Genomic DNA, 22,727 nt, shown 5'->3' with positions numbered 1-22,727 from the left:
TATAATATATAATTGATTATATTATTTTAATAAATTTTCATATCTATACTGTTTGCATTTTTATTATAAAAATATTATTATTACATTTTATATACAATAATATGATTATTAATAAAAAGTACAAAGGTTGAAACAGTATAGAAAGAGATGCGTATTTAAAATAGAAATAATATACACATATTCTATAAATAGAGTTACGTTATAATTATGAATTGTAATAATCTTTTGATCCTCCTAACGAGAGCCTCTATAAAATTACGATCTACTGTTGTATATTCGTTATGTGTATCGATTAATTGAGTAATGAAACTATCAGTAAATACAGATATAAGTCCTTGTTTTAATTCGGTTAAAATTTCTGGTGATATCTTTTTTTCCAATATATTATCAATTATGTTTCCTGTGGATACTGTAAAGAAATACATAGATCACATAGCATTAATTTGCATTTTTACATATCCATCAATTGATTTATAAAATAACGAATTATATATACCTAGCATTCTCTGATGTCCTGACATTATTTGCATTGTGTAAAAATCTAAATGACTCCAAAGTAGATATAAACTGTGTTCTATTATGAGACAACAATATTTTATACTTTGACGTTTTTCCTTCAGTCGTTGATTTAATCGTTGCTCTAGGACAATGCGTTGTTTATCTATGTCTAATTCTGCTTCTTCATCAGACATATACTAAAAAAGTAATATGTACAATTATTACAAAATGACGTCTTTACGATCTTTTTATCTCTCGATATAATATTAACTTTTAATTTAAGTACTTTTTTTAATTCTGCCGCAGTCATGTCCGATATCATAGCTGATTTTTTGATCAGAGAATCGACATGTGGCAGTTCATTATGTAGTAATGCAGTTGTAGACGTAAGTTGTTCAACGATCAATCCTAAATGAACTTCACCAGATATATCTTTAGTTCTACCTTCTCTAGTGCCTGGTTTCGGCGTTAAATAAGGTTCGAAAAGAACATTCCTTACTTTCTGATCCATGGTACTATGCTGCATCTGTCATAAATAAATTGTTTAATATTGTCATTAATGTTTTTATTACATGAATTGTTCCTTATAAGCAAATTGTTCAAAAAGTGCTTCTTAATTTTGTACAAACCTGGTTACGAGCATACAAAAGAACATTCGCAACTATTTCTATACAAGACATTTGTTGTTGATCTACATTTGTTTTTTGATAATCTAAATGTATAGGTGTTGGTTGTAATTGGAATTTGTGAAGTAACGAAAGCATTAATTTTTGTAATCTATAAAGATGAGCACGTAATTCTCTCATTCCATTATCATCCTCTATTATATTATCACCAACATCGGATATCATTAGTCCCTCGTCCACTAATTTATACATATCTAAAAGTAAGTTTAACAATTATAATTAAATATGAAGCTATAGTAATATTTTCATTCATAAATATTACTTACCAATATTAGCAGATCTGGATACGACACCAGTTAGACAGGCAATTTCTTTCAAAAATAGAGTATTTGCCTTTGAAAAAGCATTCCTTAATATCATTTCTACTGTATCTCGATGACTTTGGAGAAAGCTACAGACTTGTATAGCACAAGACTGATTTTCAGTTCCTAAAGTAGTCAACAAAGCACCACATAAGTATAAAGTAGGCAAAAAAATTTGTTGATAACGTTGGCCGATTGAGGGTACAAAAGAAGAATCAATTCCTTCAATATTCATATGAACATCCGGATGTTGATCAAAAACACACATACTTGACATACAGGATAAAACTTTAGTTTTTAAAAGACTTTCAGCACCTAATCTTGTCGAGGCCATTCTACAAAATGTTGCTAATTTTGCTTCATACAAATATAAAGGTCTTAATGTTTCAGGCTCTGGTTGAAGCATATGTCTTAATAAATTATCAGATTGTAAAAGACTGTCTATCATATGCTTCAAATATCCTCGACTAGCTAAATAAATCATCCATGAATTATCGTAATCCAATTCTAAGATCTTGTCTAGACAAGAAAGTGCTAACATTTTACATACATCATGACCACCAGAACAATTATGACATAAAACGTCCATTAATTGATTACCAAAGCTATTGATAACTTGTATCGTGGCATAACAATGTGAACGTTTTTGAACTGGCATAGATCGATTGAATGAACTATCTAGTTGACTAACATACGTCGTATCCATAACGGATGCACTTTCTGATTTTTCTAAGCCTATCACACAAAGAAAATTTAGAAGTGCTGCGTAAAGATGAGTTAGAACTTTTTGCGATGATGCACTTGCGCTTAAAATCCATTCTAGTACATGGCTAAGAATTATTTTCATCATTGTCGTATTGGAAGGAGATGTTGGAAGTAATTCTTGGTTCGATTGCATCGCAAAATAATTTCGCAAGTTGACAAGTAATATTAAAACTGTTCCAGACACAAGTGTTTTTATTTCACTAAGTGCTTCGCACGATGTCATTTTTTGCAACAAATCATGTGATAAGTTCAGAAGAAGACTTTGTCTTTGAGCCGCAGGAAGTTGTAAATTTGACGCTACGGAAAATAGTATTTCTGTTGTTTGACACCAGCCCTCTACAAATTTTACCGTAGCGTATGATAAAAGTTTGGTTTGATTTTTTTTCAAGGCATGAGCAAGTATGGATTGCAATTCTTGTTGCATAAGTTTCCTTTGAGTTACTGTTGCACTATTTTGTGTAACCGTTAATTCATCTACAATAAGGGAATGTAATTTTCTGACGTCGATAAGTCGAGGTCCTCCCATTAAAGACGAGGGAACACTACAACGACCAAATACCATTTCAATTTGCGAAGGATCAAAGAATTCCCATGATTTAGGAGGTTCTAAGTATAGTTGAAAATCGATATAATGTAGAAGATCCATAAGAAGTTTCTGTGATGGTGCACTTTGGTCTTTTTCTTGACTAAAGCTTCCAACTAAGCGTTGTACAAGCGAACTTTGTAAGCTCCCACCAGAGACTCGTAGTTCTATCGCTACTATTTTTAATAGCCACGACATACAGCCAAGTTCGATTGCTTTATTTGAACCTTGAAAAGGTAATTTTGATAGATGTCTTTGCACAAAATCTTGATTTGTTGCAGTTCGTAAAAATCTTAAAATTGGTACTGATGTCTTATTATTCGCCGCTAGTGTATGTAAATAACAGTAACACATTTCTGTAATTTTATCACGACCATTATCCAAAGATTGTTCCAAGACACCCAAAACAGAATGCAAGCAAGTTCGTGGAAAGCCTAAAATTCCAGGTTGCTGAATAATTGTTTTTCGAATATCCTTAGTGATCTCAAATCCTAGCAAATAATGAGCAAGATTAGGTACAGGTCGTGTAATACTTTGCATCATTAATAATAAAATTCTTTCTTTGCAATTTTCCACATCTGCTCTTTCATCATTGTTTATGTCATCTTCATCTACAGGAGTATAATCCATATCTAAACACTCAACGAAACCGTGCCTAATATTCGTTGCCAACGAATTAGTTGCTGTAAATGTTGATAACAATTCTAAATCTGCACCTGGTTCATTGGCAACACTTTGAACAACGCCAACAGCGACAAATGAATGTCGTGGCAGCCATGAATTATAAGAGACATAATTAACAATATTTATCATGTGATCAGGCTTTCCAGTACGCATATTTACTCCTAGCAATAAACGCGAAAGACCAGTTACGATTTTATTTATACTGGTTGCTGATGCTAACTGTGTCATGTATTGATGTTGTGTTTTCAAAGTCCGATCCAATATTTCCAAACAACATAGTGTACTACATTCAAGGTATTTTTTTCCGGGGAAAATATCGTATGTATCAAACTGGTGATATCCTTCATCCAGAATATAGAGTATGACATGAAGTAACTCGGAATTAGTAGAATGTAATTGCGTCATTAAATGGTATCCAGGAGCGGAATTAATTACAGTCAAATCACCACCTTGTAATTCAACTTTACATCCCATAAAATCTTCTAAAGATGGCTCGTATTGTTTGATTAATTTAGAGAATATTTTCAAACATCCATTCGCAACTTTCCATTTCTCTGCAGCATTTTTATACGAGCGTGTATGAAATCTTAAAAAAACGATATTAATTAGAAAATGTAGATATGAATCGAAGCCTGGATTTCGTTGTCCAACTCCCAAAAGACGTGGAATTGGATAATCTGTTAAGATATCTAAGAGTTTTAACATTGCTCGAGTCAAAGGATATTCTTCGTTCCTTGATTCAATCTCTTCCAATTCTGTTTGTACTCCTCGTGGTTGATAGCTACTAGTTGTTGGTATAGTAGAAAGAATTTGTGCTGCTTCTAAACTTTGCCAGACTGTAGAAGAACTCTCTGGTGATCTTGCTAATGCAGCAAGAGTTCTTACTAAAACGCCTTTTAATGGAATTGGCATTGCACAGCTTACCAACCCTATTAGAGACTGAAGTACTTTCCAATTTGGATGATCGCATATTGCTACTCTCGACATCTCATCATATTTTGCAATTATTTGTACAACTTTAAGTACAGCTTCTAATCCTTTAACTTCGTGGGGTGTAATACCTTTTGGGTGACTTCTTTGTCTATATACTGTATCTTGACTTGGTGGTAATTCTTGTCGTAAGTTATAATAATAACGATTTAAAGAATTAAAGAAATGATCCCAAGAAATTGTTGTTGAAGTAGAAGATCCTGTTAAAATATAAAAAAAACCTGTTTTTATCGTTTCGTATAGGATAATAATAACTAAAAAATATACCTTACCATTTGGTTTGAGAAAATTAAATGCTTGGCGCGCAGCTGGAGGTGACGAAGCAAGAGATGCGATCATTTTGAGGTAAGATACAAAAAGACCAGCAGGAAGTATTTCTCCAGCTAATCGTATAAATTTAAATAAAGCAACTTGTCTAGGAGGTAATCGTCCAATATGTACAGAAGCAGAAACGTGCGTAGATTCTGAATGTTGGCACCAATAATCCATAGCTAAATTTAACTTTAACGGATCTTTTTTGTATAACTCTGCTACTGTCAACATGAGAAACTCAAAATGATTGTCTAAATTCATTGGTGGTTCTACACCTTCTTGTTGATACGCTTGTACCAAACGCATTGATTCGTCTGCTCGACTTCTTAATTCCTTAATTTTCAGAGGCATTAATAATATAAAATCAGAGAGAAGAGTGTGAAAATAACGCATATAAAATTCCTCATAGTGTATACAAGTACTTTTTAATAAAATTTCGGCCATAAAGTGGAACACCTTATTAGATAAAGCTGTTTCCACTAAAATTTCATCATCATTAGTAATATGCTGTGGTTGATAAGTGTTACTGATAGTTTTCAAAGTTGCTATGGCAACTGCTAAAGCAAATTGTACAAGTCCACGCAATCCTGTACTTTCCCAAGTTATATTATTAGACATTATTTTTTGTTTTATATCATCTAATGCTCCTCTCTCTGTGATCAAGGGAATAGAATTAATTATATCTGAAATAAAATTTTAATATAATAATATTTAAGAAAAATTCATATCAAACAAATTAAAAGCAAATTAAAAAATTAATAATATTAAAAATATAATAAATAATATTAAAAAAAATTATTAATTTTAATACCTTCACCATTTTCTCGATTATTAAGTGGACTAAGATTTACAGCATATAGTATGGCCATAATGAGAGCCAATGTAACTTTATCAGGACCACCTTCTCCAGCTTCAGATTCAACTTGGCGTGTTTGTAATAACGACAATAAACGAAAGAAAATAGATTTTGGTAGAGATGATTGAGCAGACCATAAATACAAAATATCTGCTAAATCTTGTCTAGTATCATTATAAAGTTTCATAACCATACGATGATGCTTTGCTCCTCCCAATGCTCTATTTTGTTGTAGAAGATCTTGTTCCTGTTATCATGATTCGAATTCCACTATACTTTATTATACTCTATTATAATGTATATCATAATTTATAGTAATTTAAATGAATTGATAAGAAACAGTAACTATATTTAGAATATTATTCTTTTATCTGTATAGGATATTAAAGATATTATATTTACCTGTATAGGATCCATGTCTTCTAATAAAGTTATAATCCTATCCAATAAACCATCTTCTTGTAATTTATTAGTATATTCAGTAATGTATTTCGTTAGAGTTAGTGGTGCATCAAGAGCCCAGCTATGTCCCATTCTGGCTTGCACTAAGGTCTTCAAAGTTGTAGTCAATGCTTTTCTTCCATCATAATACAAAAGTACAGCAGTTAAACCTCTGGTTAGACCAGGATAGTGTGGCATTTGAAGTTGGGCAGTACATAAAAGATCTAGAGCCATGAATTCATTTAAATCATACATATCTGATATGATTAAAGTTTCATCTACCAACTCCTTGGACAATACTTGATGTCCTAGCCCAGGTAATGTTATACCATCTGTCACACCTTTCTTAATTTCATTGCGACTATTAATATTTTTTGGCTGATAAACAAAAAACAAATCAATTAAGTAATTTACATGAAATGTTCACTTCTTTTGATGCATTGTAAAATGACATATAAAAAACATTATGTCTTATATTTAGAAGAAAAACTTTTCTATGTATATATATTTTTTTATAATAATCAATATTTAAAAAAAATATAAGTACATTGTAATGATACTAAATAAATAAAAAAATGAATGAAAAAATATATAAAAAGATACTCACAGGATTTTTTAAAAGTGTAAAAAAATTTTGTCTATGATTTCTCAATGCTTCTATAAATTCATGGTATTGAGGGTCATGCATACTAGGTGCTAATGTGATGCATCGTACTACAAGATTTTGTAACTCCTTATATGGTGTCCAGATATCTTCTGTACTTGTTTCTTCTATAAAGTAATTTATTATGAATTATTGGATACGGACATACATACATATGTATATATATATATATAATATATATAATTATATATATATATAATTTAATTATCAAATAAACTTACTTATGTGACTCATATTAAATTAATTTGATATAAAAAAAAATTATTTTAAATTTATAAATTACATTACAGTCTTATTGTTAAACTATTATTAAATAAAATCACATAATTTAAAGGTTATGTTTTTTATATATTTTCTTACACAATCCACAAATAAATAATTACCTTCTGACATCTTGGCAATTTATATAAATCAATTTATAAACTAAAACTTAATTTTAAATAACACCACATATAATTTTAACACAATATTAACGTTTTTAAAGATATTGAAATGCCGGTATAATAACGTGAACGAAAATTGCCGCACATTTAACTGGCAGCCATGATTTCAACAAAAATTTGAACGTTAATTCAATTTGGTTTTAAAGTGAACTGTTGGTAAGGTTATATAGTTTTATATATATACACATATATTAATGATTATTAATGTTACGATAATTTATAATAGTCTTTTTTCTTTTTTGTTCACTTAAAAATCTTTGCAGATAAATCTTGAATATTTGCCTTCGATTTATACATCATCTTAAAAAAGAAGTCATACTTAAGCGCGCAAAACGATAGTGCTTCATTCTTATATAAATAAAGGCAAATATCGATATATGAGATCTAGATAAAGAAATATGAGATTATTCAATGCGATCAGTGATTGGATAATAAAAAATATATTAAAAATATTCGAATTTAATGCAAACACTTTTCCAATGTAAACCTGCAATTTCTGTTTAATGAATAAAGTTCTAACAATTGGCAGCACTGGCCACTGGTGAACTGGACGAATTTTACTGCCTTCAGAAGACTCTATTTTCAAAATGGCAGCTATAAAAAGATTGCAAAAGGTAAATTAAAGTTCCTAACGATATAAGCATCATTCTTTATATTTGATTGTAAAGAAAAGTAGATACGTTTCATAGCAATTCACAATTTCTACAAGTGTTACGGAAATGATGTGATATATTTGATATTCTTCCCTTGTAGCCGTTCAAAAAGTTAATAACATTGTTATTATATTATTCCATTTTATATACACTTATATTATTATATTTTATAATTTACGATCTCCTCCCTCTATGAAATAGAATATATAACTTGTTATTTTCTTAAGCTAAAATTTAATATTAAACGTATAAAAAAAAGATCTATATCATAAGATAATAATATATGCACTTATCTTTCCAGGAACTAGGCGATCTGAGAGCCTCCGCAATGAAAAATTTTACGATTCAAGTCGACGAGTCCAATATTCTTACTTGGCAAGGCCTTATATTGCCGGTATGTTTATACTTTTTTTTATGCACCTAACCTAAATTAAACATACAAACGTATTAAAGTTTATTTAAAATCATTTTATACTGATTTTTATTATTGTTTCAGAAGTATATTATTATGATGTTATTATAATAAATTTATCGTTTTAAATTATCCATGACAATTACCAATTATTGAAAAAGAGAGTCTAATCTATTTTATATATATATATTAAAAAATAGAAACATAAATAATTTCATACTTATATTTCTATTTCTATATGTATATTTTATAAACATATAATAATTATATGTTATATTTATAGGACAATGCTCCTTATAATAAAGGAGCATTTCGAATTGAAATCAATTTTCCTGCAGAATATCCTTTTAAACCACCTAGAATAAATTTCAAAACAAAAATCTATCATCCAAATGTAGATGAAAAAGGACAAGTATGTCTACCTATTATAAGTGCTGAACATTGGAAACCAGCAACAAAAACAGATCAGGGTAAGGTTATTGTTTAAAGAAGAAATAATCACAAGGAAGATTTGATTATTATCAATCAATTTTTTGAAATCAAATTTACAAATGTTTTTGATAATATGTATATATATTATTAGAAATATTCGAAAGTATATATATATGTTTTTTCTACTATAAAGCAAATGAAATATATAAATAAATGAATTGAAAGAAAACAGTACTTACAACTTTCTGTAAATGTTTTACAGTTATACAAGCTCTGATAGCTTTAGTAAATGATCCTGAGCCAGAACATCCATTAAGGGCAGATCTAGCTGAAGAATTTCTCAAAGATAAAAAGAAATTTCTAAAAAATGCAGAAGATTTTACAAAAAAGCATGCAGAAAAAAGGCGAGAATCATCCTCCTCGAACGAATAATCCCAAATGGTAGGCCTTTCTCACCACGATGCCTGCCACCTCAGTTAATTCATTGCGAGTCGATTTATGCCGGTCTGTCATATGTGGAATCGAGAATGCCCCGTGTACAGTATTGGTTGATAACGAGGATAAGAATATATACAAATTGTAATGTTTAATAAGGTGGAAAGAACTTTTCAGAGCAAAGTAAATTATAATAAAATAACTGTATGATATTGTAAACAAGTCTTATAATGTATTTTAATTCTTAAGTTTGGGTAGATTGTCATCATAATTGCACACAAACTAATTTCAAAGAATTTTAAACACAGAACCATCATATATTACATTTCGCGAATTTTTATAGCATGTATTGGAATGACGTCTATATATTGAAGATTTATGGCAATTAAAAAAAAATATTTTAATTAAATATTAAATATTAACAAACTTAAATGAATTATAAAAAGAGGAAAATAATACGTTTTCCTCACTCTTAAGATTGATCGTTTATATAATTTATGTTCCTATTTATTTCCATAATTATATATATAGCATTTTGAATAGTATAATCTACTTTATTCATTTATAAGCTTGTAGAAGACAGATTTAAGTAACATAATTGTTCACAAATATTCAATGCTATTACCTAGAACAGTGTTTCTCAAATGTACGTGTATCCCTTGGGGATACGTAGTAAAAAACTTTTTAGGTATGCCGTGAAAACTCAAACAAAACTAAAAAGAAAATTTCGATACACTCCTGAAGTCCTAAAGTATAGATCAAACCTTCTAAGACCCTGTATGTAGTTTATGAATACAAAATTTGATGTGTGTATATATGCATGTTTTATTTTATTCCCATTTTTATACTATAACTATAGTTGTATCTATCTATACAAGAGGTATGCCAGTTACATATACATGCCCGAAGATACATAGAACAAAAAGTTTGAGAAACACTGTCTTAAAGAATTGTTTTAGAAAATTGATGTCTATTGTAGATATTCGTCATTAACATACGAATCATATTTATATTAATTGCCATAATTTTTATGATTTCTCTAACTTTATCTTTGCACTGTTATATCCAGCACATAATGGAAATGACAATATTATAAACTCATACATTCTCTTAATAATGGATAATGATAATTTTTCTTAACTTTAATTCACTTTTATTTAAGAAGATTGCAAACTATTCCTATATATTTCTTGTGACTTATAAATGCTTTCCAAAAAATCTACTTTTACAGTAAAGTTTACAAAGAAACCTATGTGGATGTACAAGATGGTATTTAATATTATAATATGACATAACGTAAAAAATATATATACTTCTTTATATTATTTAAATCGTAATGAACTTCAAGAAAATATATAAATACACAAGAATAATAAGAATATTAAACTTCCGTAAAATGTGTATTTTTTAAATAAGAATTATAGTTTGAGATAACAATATACACACAGACACTTTTTCTATTGAAGATAAAAATAAGGTGCTACTAAACATTTTTTTCCCATAAAATAAGTAATATCAAAGCTATATATGAAAATAAAATTGTATATTTACATTAGCGACACTATATCGTTTTCATCGATAGAAACTCTGATTTATTTAAATTTATTTCTGGAATTTCTGATAAAAACAGATTAATAAAGATTAATATTATTATTCGATCATAAAGTTATAAAAATGTGCTATATAACTAAATAGTGCTAATAGAAGCATTGTAAGATTTTTTGTTTTCAATATAAATATTTATACGATCGCGTTATATCATAGAAATTATTTCAAGAATAAATAAAATGAATTTTCTCGATTAATTATTTATTTATGAAGTTAGATTACGTATATTCATAGTTCATTATGACTTTAACAAATGATATGAAGATTTTGTAATATGTCTATATGTAGCGGTATACAGTATGAACAACTCGTTGGTCTTTCATTTTTTTCTTCGTATTTTTTACAATAACTGGAAGAATTAGATCTATTATCATTACAAATACTGAACATTTCTGACATTGAATAATATAGTCTCGATTAAAATCCAAATGAAATAATATGAATATTATTAATAGGCTATAAGGGATTAATCTTTAATTTACAGGTATGTCAATCATCTCTATCTTTTAACTTTAATTTTCACAGATACATTTTTATTTAAATTTATACAAAAACTGAGCTAGGTAAATATATTATATTATGAAGACAAAAAATCTTTGTAAAGATTTTTATTTTTATTAAGTTTTCTTTTTTATGTAAGAAAGAGAAAAAATTTTATTGACATATTAAAATTCTATCGTAATAAATAAAGAAGGTATAAATGAAAATAAAAAATATGACATTTGCAGATTTGTTTCCTTTTTTTCTATAATACATGAGCTGGGGTAACATCGTTGAGTGTTCTGTTTGTTGTTTTTTTTTTTTTTTACTTTTCTTTTCTTTTCTTTTTAATGTTCTTCATTTTTATTCAAGCTCATGCATGTATATTAGCCCACTTAACAACTCTGCATGTCTTACAGTTTCGAAGATCCCACATTTTGGCGTACTACAATAAACACGTTGTAATGTACCGAAGTCGATGAGTAATTAAACCATTCAATCGATAAGCTGGGTGGAAAAGATTAACGACGTTAATTAATTTATGGAACTGGAACAATATATCATAAATTATTGTTCAATAATTTGATACACATGAAAGCACAATAGAAATTACGAGACGTATTTACTTTTTTATTTTTTCATATTCATTTATCTTAAAAGCTTTGACGCTTAGATATACGCACATGTACACTTTACAATAAGATACTTCGTTCAAACTTGAATAACCGCGTGACGTAGTTTGGCGTATTGATTATCTTATATATAAACCATGTATGGGGACTAACAAACAGTAGTGTTTAAAAGCACACGAACGAATAGATGGATATTATTAACTTCAACGTTAACTTATTATAATTTCAAGTCATTTATTTCTACAGTTCGTTTTCATTTTTTTCCACATCCATAACTACATGCGTTTCGATATTATATTGGCATTTATTTGTTGTAAAAGAATATTGGCATTTTTATTTTGTAGTAAGATATGAATATCTAAATTTCAAAATACATGTTTTGACAAATTGCATGCAAATATACTTATTACATATTTTTAGTTTATAATGTAAATAGATTTTGAAAGAAAAAAGATTTAGAATCATTGAGAGTGACATAAATGTGGTCATTCTTTTTCTTCTTTTTCTTTAATAATTCGCAACAGTCTTAGATTTAATAATGTCTTCGAATATGTAGCGTTTGGGTTGCGTCTGCCGTGTTACATTCTTTTTATAGCAGATTAAATTTACATACATTGGAAATTTCAGACTCAAAAGAATTAACGAAACGAGAACAAAATTACTGTATGTAGATTGTTTCATTCTTTTTTTTTAATTCCTAAGAAATTCTTTTATCAACTATAAAAAGTGGAATGTAACAAAATATAATCAGACAATTTTAAATCAAAGGTTTATTACATTGCTCCGTTAATTCTGATATTGTTTTAATTATATCATCTCAATGCGAGTTTCTTTAATCACAGATCGCGTCTTTTGATAATATATTAATATTCAGTATGTAATATAGAACACATTTTTTTTCAATAACACATTTGTTTTTAAATAAAATAATATAAGTAAAGTAAATTTGTTTGCTTGTTATTTTTAAGTAACTACAATAATCAAGAATAAGAATTACATATACTATAATAAAATAATAATGTATCGTGATTCTTATATCAATTTTACATAGTTTATTCATCAAAATGGAATTAGCAGTGAACTAATGAATGTCATCACATTTCTTTATATGTTCCAACTAAAATAAATAATATCTAGAAAAAGCAAATAGCATCTGTGCGAAATTCGATATATTACAAATGGTGCTTTCAATGTGCATCGATTTTTCCCACCAAACTAATCAATTTTTTAATGATCTATTTTAATATTTTGATATTTTAGGCATTCATTAACCAACGAGAAACGTCTTTCATCAACATAATGACTTTCACAATATGTTCGACGTTATTTTAAATGAATCATGCTGTACTCAAATTCTACTTTAAATTCTAGGTTTAATATGTTTCCCACATACATCCTTCATATAATTAATATTAATTCTTAAGTTTATAATACGATAATACCGTGTGTTATTGAGTCATCATAGGTTGTGATATTCATAAACAAACGGTATTACAAACTTTACTCTATTTTTTTTTCTTCCTTTTTATAAATTTGTATCTGTATATTTTCTTTTAGTTTATTTACAACTATTTGCATCGTACGTTATATGTTTTTGTATAGAAAATTAAGTATATAAAAAAAAAAAAAAAAAGAAAAAAAAAAACACGAAATTAATAGAAATTTATTTATAGAAGTCCAATTATAATTTTATTATAAAAGAAAATGAAATCGGCAGAATTACCATTTACAATGCCGTAAGTACATCTTTTCAACCTAAAATATAAAATGGCAGTTGATACTACAGAGAAATTAATTCACAAATTCATTTTACTAATCCAAATAGACAAACCCTCTACTAGAGAAAAATGTTCCTTGTTGATACAGAATGCCAAGTATATAACTATTACATGGAGAAAGCAATAGTGGTGATGATAATGATTCTTACACATTATAGATGATGGTGAAGATGATGAAAGTATTGATATATCAATAATAATGGAAATTAATTTGTGTAAAGTATAATGAATCGATGATATAATTAGATGGTATACATTATTACAAATTACTTACACTTTTGTACAGTTCCAATATTTGAACTCAGCATTAAGCAACGTACGTATATACTTTCCTATAAGTAAAAGAGAATTTATATAAAAGAAATAAATTATTCTATATATTTTGTGAACATACCTATCCTCCGTCGTACGAGCTAAGTACTCTCGTTCAATTAAACCTTCGATACGCTTTTTAATGATAACTGGAGAAGGCAAGAAACGACCTTTTAATTGCTCCGTCACTTCAGTTACGAGTATGTTATGCTAAAATAAAAACAGATATATATATACGCGCACACATATACATATAGTTTAACAATCCTTAGCAAACTTAATAATATCTGATATGAAAAAAATTAATTATACTCACCGGCATACGCTTTCGAGCTTTCATGATACGCACAATAGCTGCTTCGATTTCATGCTTCCGGTCTTCGTCGACTTTATTACGCATTTCTCTTCTCTCCGGCTCCGATTCTCCCTTTGCTGCTACAGTCTGGATCTTTACTCTTCACAAAGAAGTATATGTTTATTAGTAATATAGCAAATACATCTTATGTTTATTTTTTAATGATATTTATAATAACGAGTATATTGTCTTAAAAATCTGAAAGTTTAATAAATCAAATGTATTCATATGTGACTTAGAAAACACAAGAGGCGAATGAATAAGACATGAGCTTTTTGAAAACATTTTTTTACATAAATCTTTGCAATTTGTTACTGCTAACTATTATATTATATATAATAGATACCACTTTTTAATAAAAATTGCGATATTTCGTTAGATTATTGATTCAATAAGCAAATATATATTGTACGATAATATTACATTAAAAATATATTTTAAGTATAATATATAAAAAGTATAAATATATTTATTAATTAATATATTATACAAAATACTAATTTCCATTTCACATTTTTTATAATAAAACAAAATAATAAAACGTAATAAATATGTAATAGAAAATCTCTTTCATACAAAAAATCAAAAAATTATGCAATAAACTTGCTCTAAGCAAAAATGTAACTTTAGAGAAGTTTCCATTTTTGCTTTTATCATTAATTAATTAAATATACCTGTGTAATTTGCTGGTGAAACTATTATTTACACAGAAGTAATGTGAAGGTTCAATTTCTTTGGTTCGAGGATATTTGAGTAATACCCTCTGTGTAGCTTTGCCCATTGCAAGAGATTGCAGAGCTCTAACCAAGTCTCTCTCTGGAATATCGGTTTCACCTTGAATTTCCTACACAATGTATTTATATATATATATATTTACGTACATACGTACATACATACATAAACACATATATGTATGTGTTTGTATACACGATTGTATTTATATATTTAAAATTAATATATACAAAAATATATTATATTATATACGATAAATATAAAAAAAAGAGTAAATAAAATTAAATAAATAAATAAAATTAAATAAATAAATAAAAAATTATATTAAATACTAACTTCATATGTCAATCTTTCTCTTTTGTTGAAAAGCATCAACACACACATTTGGTAAGTTGAAACTTGAATTATATGCTTTCTTGTACTGGCACATATACTGCTTCTTTGACTTAACAGACTATTGCTCCCATTGCTATTTCCATTTCCAATGGAATTAGAAGAAGACGGCGTATCTAATCCTCCGCAACTACTCTCTTCTCTCCTTGGACCACTAAATATAGCATTTAGGTCTGCAGATCCTGTAAACAATTTATAATATTGTTTATAATCATTTCTAAACTTAGTAAAATACTAAGTACCAACCTAATTGTGGCTGCAGTGTCAATTGACGTCCTGTATGTTTAGCAAGATAGAAACGTCTAAAGGCATCAAATGCACCTCGTGGTGCACCAGGTAAATTACACTTAGGAGTAGCAGATTGTGTTGGCCAAAAACCAGTTGTGAGTACTCTTACACTTATATCCACACCATATAAACTTGTCTTAGGAATGTAAATAAAAACAAGTAAAACTATGATATAGGAGATATTCGATCAAAAATTAACGAAACAAATTAGATTTTCCGCGAATATTGAAACAATTATTTATGAAATCTTACCCCAGAAGTAAGAACGTGATCCTTAAATTCGTCCATAATAGTATTACTAACTGTTATATCCTTAAACATGCCTTCTAATTTGGATGTAAATTGACATCCACATTCAGTCTATAGTAATCACAAATTACAAAACAACATATATTAGATACATTTTAAAACTGATAATTTATATACAATGAAATTTTCAGGAACAATATTTTCATTAAAATAATATTCTACTGTGAAAGTTTTAACAAATATTTTTATGCAAAATGCTGTTTCTTCTTGCTATAAATTTTAAATATACATATGACTTTTGCAACATGTAACTATTTATTAAAATAAATAATATTTATTGATTTATTAAAAAAAAAAAAGGAATTTGAAAAAAATCATTAAAATTAGTTTAGTTATTATATTTTTAATACCTTAAGTTTAGATATCATGTTTTTTTCACTATCATCTGATACTGATTTATTTAAAAGGAGACGTTTTGCTAGATGTTGTTTATAGTACCGTTCAAAAACATCTTTCTCTTGAAGAAATCTAAATAAAACCATAGTTTTGTCCAGAATTCCTTCAATTTCTTGTTCAGTCATCTAAAATTATTTCATATTTTAGAATCATAATCATTAAAAAATCTACCAAGGAGGCAGTGTAAGGTAAAACTGACCCCTTTAGAACCTTTTTTCAATTTATCATCTATAAATAGAGATAAATATTCTGGACTTTTAGTATTTAAATTGAGGAAGTATTCAAAATCTGAAGATATCATTTGTTTAAAAAGTTTATCATTATTAAATGAGTAATGAAGAAAATGATCAAAACGATCTTTTAAGTCCAATAAATTTTGTACGAAGAGCACAGCATTTGTTGTTGATTCATGCTCCTCTTGAACCATAGCACGTCCTCGTTCTTTAAGGAACTGAGATACACAGTCAAAAACTGTTCGTAAACCATCTGTCACTCTTGAAAATAATTTATACATACAACTAAGGTCCTCTGTTTTCTGATTTTTAAGCATGTGTACAACACCGCTATTTTCCATCTGTTAATAAAAATAAAATTATCAAGACATCCTCTATTTGTATTAAAAAAAAAAAAAAAAGAAAAAACTATACCTCAACAATTGTCTTCATATGAATTTTGATTAGTTCTTCTTCCACAACTTCAACTATCCGTGGTTCTGTAGATTCATCTAAATAGTGTTTCGCTCTTTCTGATTCTTCATAAATTCTTGCTTCTACTTTTTTTATATAAACAGATGCACTATTTTCTGCTAAAAACTTTTGAGATTCAATCTAAAAAAGACATTAAGAAAATGTATCTTTTGTTTATAAATAAGAATTACAAGAAGGTAATCAAATATAATTTTATAGATACTTACTCTGTAAAATTCTGCACTTTGTTGTAAAAAAGGCCTTTCGAAATCTTCTTCATAAACTTGACGACTATTAATGCCAAGTAACATTAACATATGACATGCATTTTTGATTGCAATTCTGTCAACAACTTCACCATGTCGTTCTCTTGATACCATACCTAATAATGTATCTCTCAGATGATCTCTTACACAACCATATCTAACCACCTATAATATACCCTTTTTACTTACAAAAATTTTATTAAAGAAATCATTTTATATTATAAAATATTACAGATATACAAGTATTACCTGATCTCGAAATATGATAAGTCCTAAATTATATACGTTGTCCACATCATTTTGTTGTACATAAACTCTATCCATATACATTAAAATATCCCTGATCATTACCATTGAAGTTGTATGGTCATTCCATGCTTGATTTAACGTTTGTAAAAAGTTATTATGAAGGGAATATAAAACATCATCTCGTACTTTATTTTCAAGATGTTGGGTTACAACTTCTTTTAATCCTGTATAAAGGCGTTCACCATATTTATGCAAAACCATAGTATATGCATTACGATATAATTCTTCAAAACTAAGACCAGAGTTATTTTTCTTCTGTATTTCTTGGATGGCATTTTTAAGTAAGGTCCAAATAGTTTCTACATACTTTTCATCCATAGTCGTCTATAATACAAAAATTATGATATACAACAAATACTATGATACAAACAAGTTTTTAAGATTTTAAATATATGTTAAATTTTTAATTTTTATCTTATGCAACATACTTTTAAAAGTTACAATTATAAAAATCACACAAATACATTTTTATGATATAAAATAAATGAATGTATAATAGATACACTTTCTCACAGGGGTATTGGTAATAAGAAAGGTATTTGCACTATTCATGTTTATTTCACCATGAATGTTTTCCTTTACCATCTGTATTTCTTCAATATGATTAAATAGATTCTTAAATTTGACATTTCTTTGTTTTCTTTTTATTACAATTTAATTTTCCTCCTTATTACGTCTTTTCCTTAATTCAATTGTATAAATATGCATTACATAAATTTATTTTTAATAATCAATGGATCTATCTGTATTATGCAAATTTATTATAAAACATCATTATAATAAATATATAACTATAAATATTTCAATGATATAATCAAAATAAATATGATGGTAAGATATATAAAATTTAATATGCATGAAAGAAAATCCAAATATTAAGAAAAATTTATTAAAAACTGAAATATGAGAATATTTCATAATCATATATTAGTTCTACTTAACGGAATATGATCCCATGAAAAAGAATAACACACGTAACATTGACAACATAATTTATCCTCTTGAACACTCATATATTTAATCAATGTTATACAATTTCTCTCAATGCGAATTTTACCTGTTTGTATCAATGCTTATGCATTACATCTTACGTATTGAAGCTTTATTACCTAAAAGACAAAATTGCAGTTCTCTCTAAAGATAGTAAAATTTAAACTTCAAATTTTATTTACTTTTTTGTCGTTATAGCAACAATTGTCCCAAATTAAGGTTATAAATTAACAAATTTTCTTGTTTATACTTGTCTTTATATTAAAAACTTAAAATATTTCTTAAATATTTATAAATATTTTTATTCTAAAATACCAACATATATATATAATGCGAAGTAATATATCTGACATATACTATATTAAGACTTTTTAAGTTTTATATTGATTTTTCTGTCAAATCAAATCATAAACTTATATTACATGTGAACTATCATAAATTCATATAGAAACTGTGTAAACTATAATATTGGAAGATGAAAAAAGAGAACAATCCATTTAAACAGGAAATTTAGCATTTAATTACAATTAACTTTAATCCTGTTTATATATAAACATACGAATTAATAATTCTCTAAAGTATATAAAAGTAAGAAGGAAGTTAAATTGCAAATAACAAAAATTAATATATTATTTACGAATTCACTTAACCTATTCAATAACATTCAAGAAATAAAACAAAAAGTTCAAAAGAAACATAATTTGTAGAAATATATTTGATTTAATTAAGACATGCATATGTCCTATAATATTTCTAAAATACTTTGTCATTCGAATATAATTACACGGCAATAATGAGAAAAGTCAAAATATGATAGCGAGAGTGTACGATATATGACAATGATATTACATTACATTAGTGTCAACGAGCAATCACATGATTTTTGATCGAATTTATTAATATTAGAAATCATAATAAAGGAAATTTTATGAATAATTTGTGGAAACATTATAATGGAAAGTTATATGTGAGTGTGATACGTGCGTGCTGTGTGTGAATGTGAGTTGGCTACGTGATATATTTAATAGCTTGATTATACTCTCTGTTTCTTTTTTTTATTTCTTTCTTTCTTTTACATCTCGTCTAGACAGATATTAAGGTATAAAATTTCTTACCGGAAAAGCACGTATACGCATTTTGCCCTCCTTCTTTGGCAAAGCACTGCTCTTCATCATGTCGAATGAAATGTTCAAGAAGAATTTTTGAAAAGTATATCCTCTTCTCTTCGCCTACGGTAATGTCGTACTGTGTATACACATTGACATACCACTCTTAAATGAACCGAATATTCTTCATTCGCGCATTGAAAAACAGCCGAGGATCGGCTTCACAAGGTTAAATCGCGCTCGACACTACACGCGATATATTCTATGTAGTTAAGTTTCGTAAACCTTTATCACTGGCGCGTACATTTATTAAGACGAAGGACTTGACAAGAAATCGAGATACTCTTCATACTCGTACACACCGAAATGGGGGAAGATAGTTAAGGGTTGACGGGCAAGGGGGAGAAAATGCAAGAAAGAAATGATAGAACAGAGTTGTGCGGCGGATCATAGGGAAAACGCGTACACATAGAAAGCGTCTGTTGTTGTGTCCGGCTATCGGTACTATTGTTTTTATCGACTACGATAATATTTTCAAGATTTTTAACAATTTCCTAATAATTCAGTTAATGTTCTAACAAAACTGTTCAATGACTATTCGAATATAAGGTTTAATCTGATTTTACGAGCCTGATTACTTGTGCACTATCTATTCATGTACCCAGACCACCAACCAATACCCACGATAAACGGTATACGTGGATACACGACTTCTCTCTTGACTGCATCTTTCTTAAACAACAGATGGCATAACGGAACCGTATATTCCACCAATATGTATGTATGTATGTACTACGTACTGAATACTCCAGATGTAACTTCATCAATTCTGTGATTATCGTATTCAGATGATTCAATTTTACTTATTTTTAATTCTTATTTGATTTTTTTAAATAATTATTTTCATTTTTGATTCATACAGAACAATGAAGGATATAATAAAATTTTATTATATGAAACAAAATTTGTTTCCTTTTTTGTCATTATTTCATATATACAAGTAACATTCTCTTATAAGGCAAATAGACATTTTGAATATAGAAATGTCCCGAATGGATGATATTAAACAATATTTTGTCGTATCAAACTAGTCATCCAATCAACGTTCTTTATTTACATTGGATATTTCATGAAAATGTATATATATATATATGTATATATATATATATATACATATGTATATATATATATATATATATGTGGTATTGGCTGAGTTCCTTCAAACGTTCAAAACTGCTTTCAAATCATAGAAACAGAAGATAAAATTCCAGATATATGTTGGCCTTATAATAAATCATATTAATTAATATTATTTTTATTTATAACCTAATAATTTTATATAAAGTTGCCGAATATAAGGTCAAGTAAGTGATAAACGTATGATATACTTTTCATTATTAAAATAATAATTTAAGTTTACAATATATTTCCATTATAAGTATCTTACAATTTTCAGTTCCAATATTCACTTGTTATACAAGCAAAAAGATATGTTTCAATTACATTTATAATTACATTGATGGTTTACAAATTAATATATATGAAATGTATACTAATATAAAATGGAAGAAAAACCTTTATGAATTTACCGATTTACCTGATAATTATACAGACAGCACATTTTTGACAGAATTACGTAAGAATGTAAAATCGGATTATGTTTCTAGATTAGAAGCTATTAATTTAGGTGCTAGTATATCGATTCGATTAAGTATTCCAGTTCTCTTTGTTATCATATTTATTTGGTTATATAATGAATGGACGACTCCAAATGTCATTATTATATCTGAAATAGTTTTAACCATTTTTGGATATTTATTTTATAATATAAAAATATTAAATATGTCAAAGCGACTGTCAGAAGATCTTAGAACAACTTTAATTTTTCTTATTTTTGGATATATTTTATCACCGGTTTTGCGTACATTAACTGAAACCATTAGTACTGACACAATATATGCTATGACTATATTAATGTTTCTCACTCATTTAATATTTAACAAATATGGTTCTACGGAAATCTTTTTTTCTGATTCCTTGTCTATCAATTCATCTATTTTCGGTTCATTGATGTTAGCATCCAGACTTGCTTCTCCTTTACATGCATTTTCACTTTTAACTGTTTCGGTACAATTTTTTGTATTATTTCCTATATTATTGTCTCACATAAATAACAAAGTAATTATATCAATCGTAATAACTATAGGAACAATATATTTGTTATTACCTATGTCTAATGTATGCTCCTATGTTTTTATCATAGTTATAGTATTCATTCATTTCATTTGTCCACTTTGGTATATTAGATGTAAACAATTTAAAAATAACATCTATGGTCCTTGGGATGAAGCAATCATCATTTCCTAATTGTTCTAATAATATTAATTTTGTAAAATAATAAATATTACTATTGTTATTGTTATTAACAAGTTATCGAAAAAAAAAAACATTTACCAAGTAAAACAAGTGTTTTTATTCTTCTTTGTATCACCTTTATATTGTAGTGTAATAAATATTAATGAAGCATAGATATATTATAAAATAATTATAAGTGAAATTGAAATTATATGAAGATTAAATATTTTTATACATTAAATGAAAGAAATTTGTATAATTGTTTAATAGAATTTAGTTGGATTCAACAGGTGACTATTCAACAATATGATCGCTAGTGGCGCAATAATCGCAGAAAAAAGAATGAAGTATATGTGTACACACATATATACGTCAGAATTGAGTACTAACAATCGTAAAAATTTGGATATTTATCCAATAAAATTACATATTTTATATTAATTTTACTTTATATTACCAAATAATTTTGATTACTATTTCTGATACCTATTGATGATATACCAAAAAAATATGTAAAAATATATTTCATATACTTACCTGTACATACATATGTTTTATTTGTGGACTACATATGCC

General features: G+C 27.5%; 4 protein-coding genes across 9 annotated transcripts; 2 read left to right on the top strand and 2 right to left on the bottom strand.

Moving 5' to 3' along the window:
* Window positions 1-46: 46 nt before the first annotated feature.
* On the bottom strand, window positions 47-7,303 carry LOC124952139 (nuclear pore complex protein Nup205). The gene is made up of 10 exons (XM_047501558.1): window positions 7,165-7,303; window positions 6,725-6,888; window positions 6,079-6,495; window positions 5,632-5,923; window positions 4,781-5,503; window positions 1,451-4,708; window positions 1,128-1,378; window positions 785-1,024; window positions 497-695; window positions 47-409 (listed from the first exon to the last, which is right to left on the bottom strand). The coding sequence occupies exons 1-10, from the start codon at window positions 7,172-7,174 to the stop codon at window positions 195-197; spliced, it is 5,769 nt and encodes a 1,922-aa protein (XP_047357514.1). The 5' UTR covers window positions 7,175-7,303; the 3' UTR covers window positions 47-194.
* Window positions 7,165-20,533, bottom strand: LOC124952144 (cullin-3). 3 transcript variants are annotated; one of them, XM_047501578.1, is made up of 14 exons: window positions 19,806-20,533; window positions 17,641-18,024; window positions 17,353-17,556; window positions 17,087-17,266; window positions 16,639-17,013; window positions 16,394-16,564; window positions 15,987-16,094; window positions 15,693-15,870; window positions 15,390-15,628; window positions 14,996-15,165; window positions 14,283-14,421; window positions 14,049-14,176; window positions 13,929-13,986; window positions 7,165-8,302 (listed from the first exon to the last, which is right to left on the bottom strand). In XM_047501578.1, exons 1-13 carry the CDS (start codon window positions 19,863-19,865, stop codon window positions 13,962-13,964), a joined length of 2,361 nt encoding a protein of 786 aa, XP_047357534.1. In that variant the 5' UTR covers window positions 19,866-20,533; the 3' UTR covers window positions 7,165-8,302; window positions 13,929-13,961. The 3 variants fall into 3 exon arrangements, with proteins under 3 accessions (XP_047357534.1, XP_047357533.1, XP_047357532.1); XM_047501577.1 differs by lacking the exon at window positions 7,165-8,302 and adding an exon at window positions 10,949-11,689; XM_047501576.1 differs by lacking the exon at window positions 7,165-8,302 and having other exon boundaries at window positions 10,949-13,986; window positions 19,806-20,532.
* LOC124952156 (ubiquitin-conjugating enzyme E2 L3-like) lies at window positions 7,728-9,375 on the top strand. 2 transcript variants are annotated; one of them, XM_047501601.1, is made up of 4 exons: window positions 7,728-7,838; window positions 8,179-8,271; window positions 8,573-8,759; window positions 8,984-9,375. In XM_047501601.1, exons 1-4 carry the CDS (start codon window positions 7,812-7,814, stop codon window positions 9,151-9,153), a joined length of 477 nt encoding a protein of 158 aa, XP_047357557.1. In that variant the 5' UTR covers window positions 7,728-7,811; the 3' UTR covers window positions 9,154-9,375. The 2 variants fall into 2 exon arrangements, with proteins under 2 accessions (XP_047357557.1, XP_047357558.1); XM_047501602.1 differs by lacking the exon at window positions 7,728-7,838 and adding an exon at window positions 7,849-7,988.
* LOC124952153 (phosphatidylinositol N-acetylglucosaminyltransferase subunit C) lies at window positions 19,604-22,693 on the top strand. Of its 3 annotated transcripts, XM_047501595.1 has the most exons (3): window positions 19,606-20,577; window positions 20,719-21,160; window positions 21,253-22,693. In XM_047501595.1, exon 3 carries the CDS (start codon window positions 21,342-21,344, stop codon window positions 22,161-22,163), a length of 822 nt encoding a protein of 273 aa, XP_047357551.1. In that variant the 5' UTR covers window positions 19,606-20,577; window positions 20,719-21,160; window positions 21,253-21,341; the 3' UTR covers window positions 22,164-22,693. The 3 variants fall into 3 exon arrangements, with proteins under 3 accessions (XP_047357553.1, XP_047357550.1, XP_047357551.1); XM_047501597.1 differs by having other exon boundaries at window positions 19,604-21,160; window positions 21,236-22,693; XM_047501594.1 differs by having other exon boundaries at window positions 19,604-21,173.
* Window positions 22,694-22,727: the final 34 nt, after the last annotated feature.

This window comes from Vespa velutina, chromosome 10 (genome assembly GCF_912470025.1).
Source record: "Vespa velutina chromosome 10, iVesVel2.1, whole genome shotgun sequence".
In the NCBI taxonomy this organism is placed as follows: Eukaryota; Metazoa; Arthropoda; class Insecta; order Hymenoptera; family Vespidae; genus Vespa; species Vespa velutina.
Note: the sequence above shows the minus strand (reverse complement) of the source record. Positions and strands in the feature narration are given on the sequence as shown.

What these genes read in the sequence shown, in the direction of transcription:
- LOC124952139 (XM_047501558.1), bottom strand. An exon ending in TTTTGTATGCTCGTAACCAG is followed by an intron (nt 1,025 to 1,127) that starts GTTTGTACAAAA and finishes TATTTATGACAG; the next exon opens with ATGCAGCATAGTACCATGGA. An exon ending in CTGCGGCAGAATTAAAAAAA is followed by an intron (nt 696 to 784) that starts GTACTTAAATTA and finishes TTACTTTTTTAG; the next exon opens with TATATGTCTGATGAAGAAGC.
- LOC124952153 (XM_047501597.1), top strand. Translation starts at nt 21,342, where the DNA reads ATGTATACTAATATAAAATGGAAGAAAAACCTTTATGAATTTACCGAT.
- LOC124952156 (XM_047501601.1), top strand. Translation starts at nt 7,812, where the DNA reads ATGGCAGCTATAAAAAGATTGCAAAAG. An exon ending in GGCAAGGCCTTATATTGCCG is followed by an intron (nt 8,272 to 8,572) that starts GTATGTTTATAC and finishes TTATATTTATAG; the next exon opens with GACAATGCTCCTTATAATAA. An exon ending in AGCAACAAAAACAGATCAGG is followed by an intron (nt 8,760 to 8,983) that starts GTAAGGTTATTG and finishes AATGTTTTACAG; the next exon opens with TTATACAAGCTCTGATAGCT.
- LOC124952144 (XM_047501578.1), bottom strand. Translation starts at nt 19,865, where the DNA reads ATGATGAAGAGCAGTGCTTTGCCAAAGAAGGAGGGCAAAATGCGTATA. An exon ending in AAAGTGCAGAATTTTACAGA is followed by an intron (nt 17,267 to 17,352) that starts GTAAGTATCTAT and finishes TGTCTTTTTTAG; the next exon opens with ATTGAATCTCAAAAGTTTTT. An exon ending in AAGCTCGAAAGCGTATGCCG is followed by an intron (nt 14,177 to 14,282) that starts GTGAGTATAATT and finishes TTTTTATTTTAG; the next exon opens with CATAACATACTCGTAACTGA.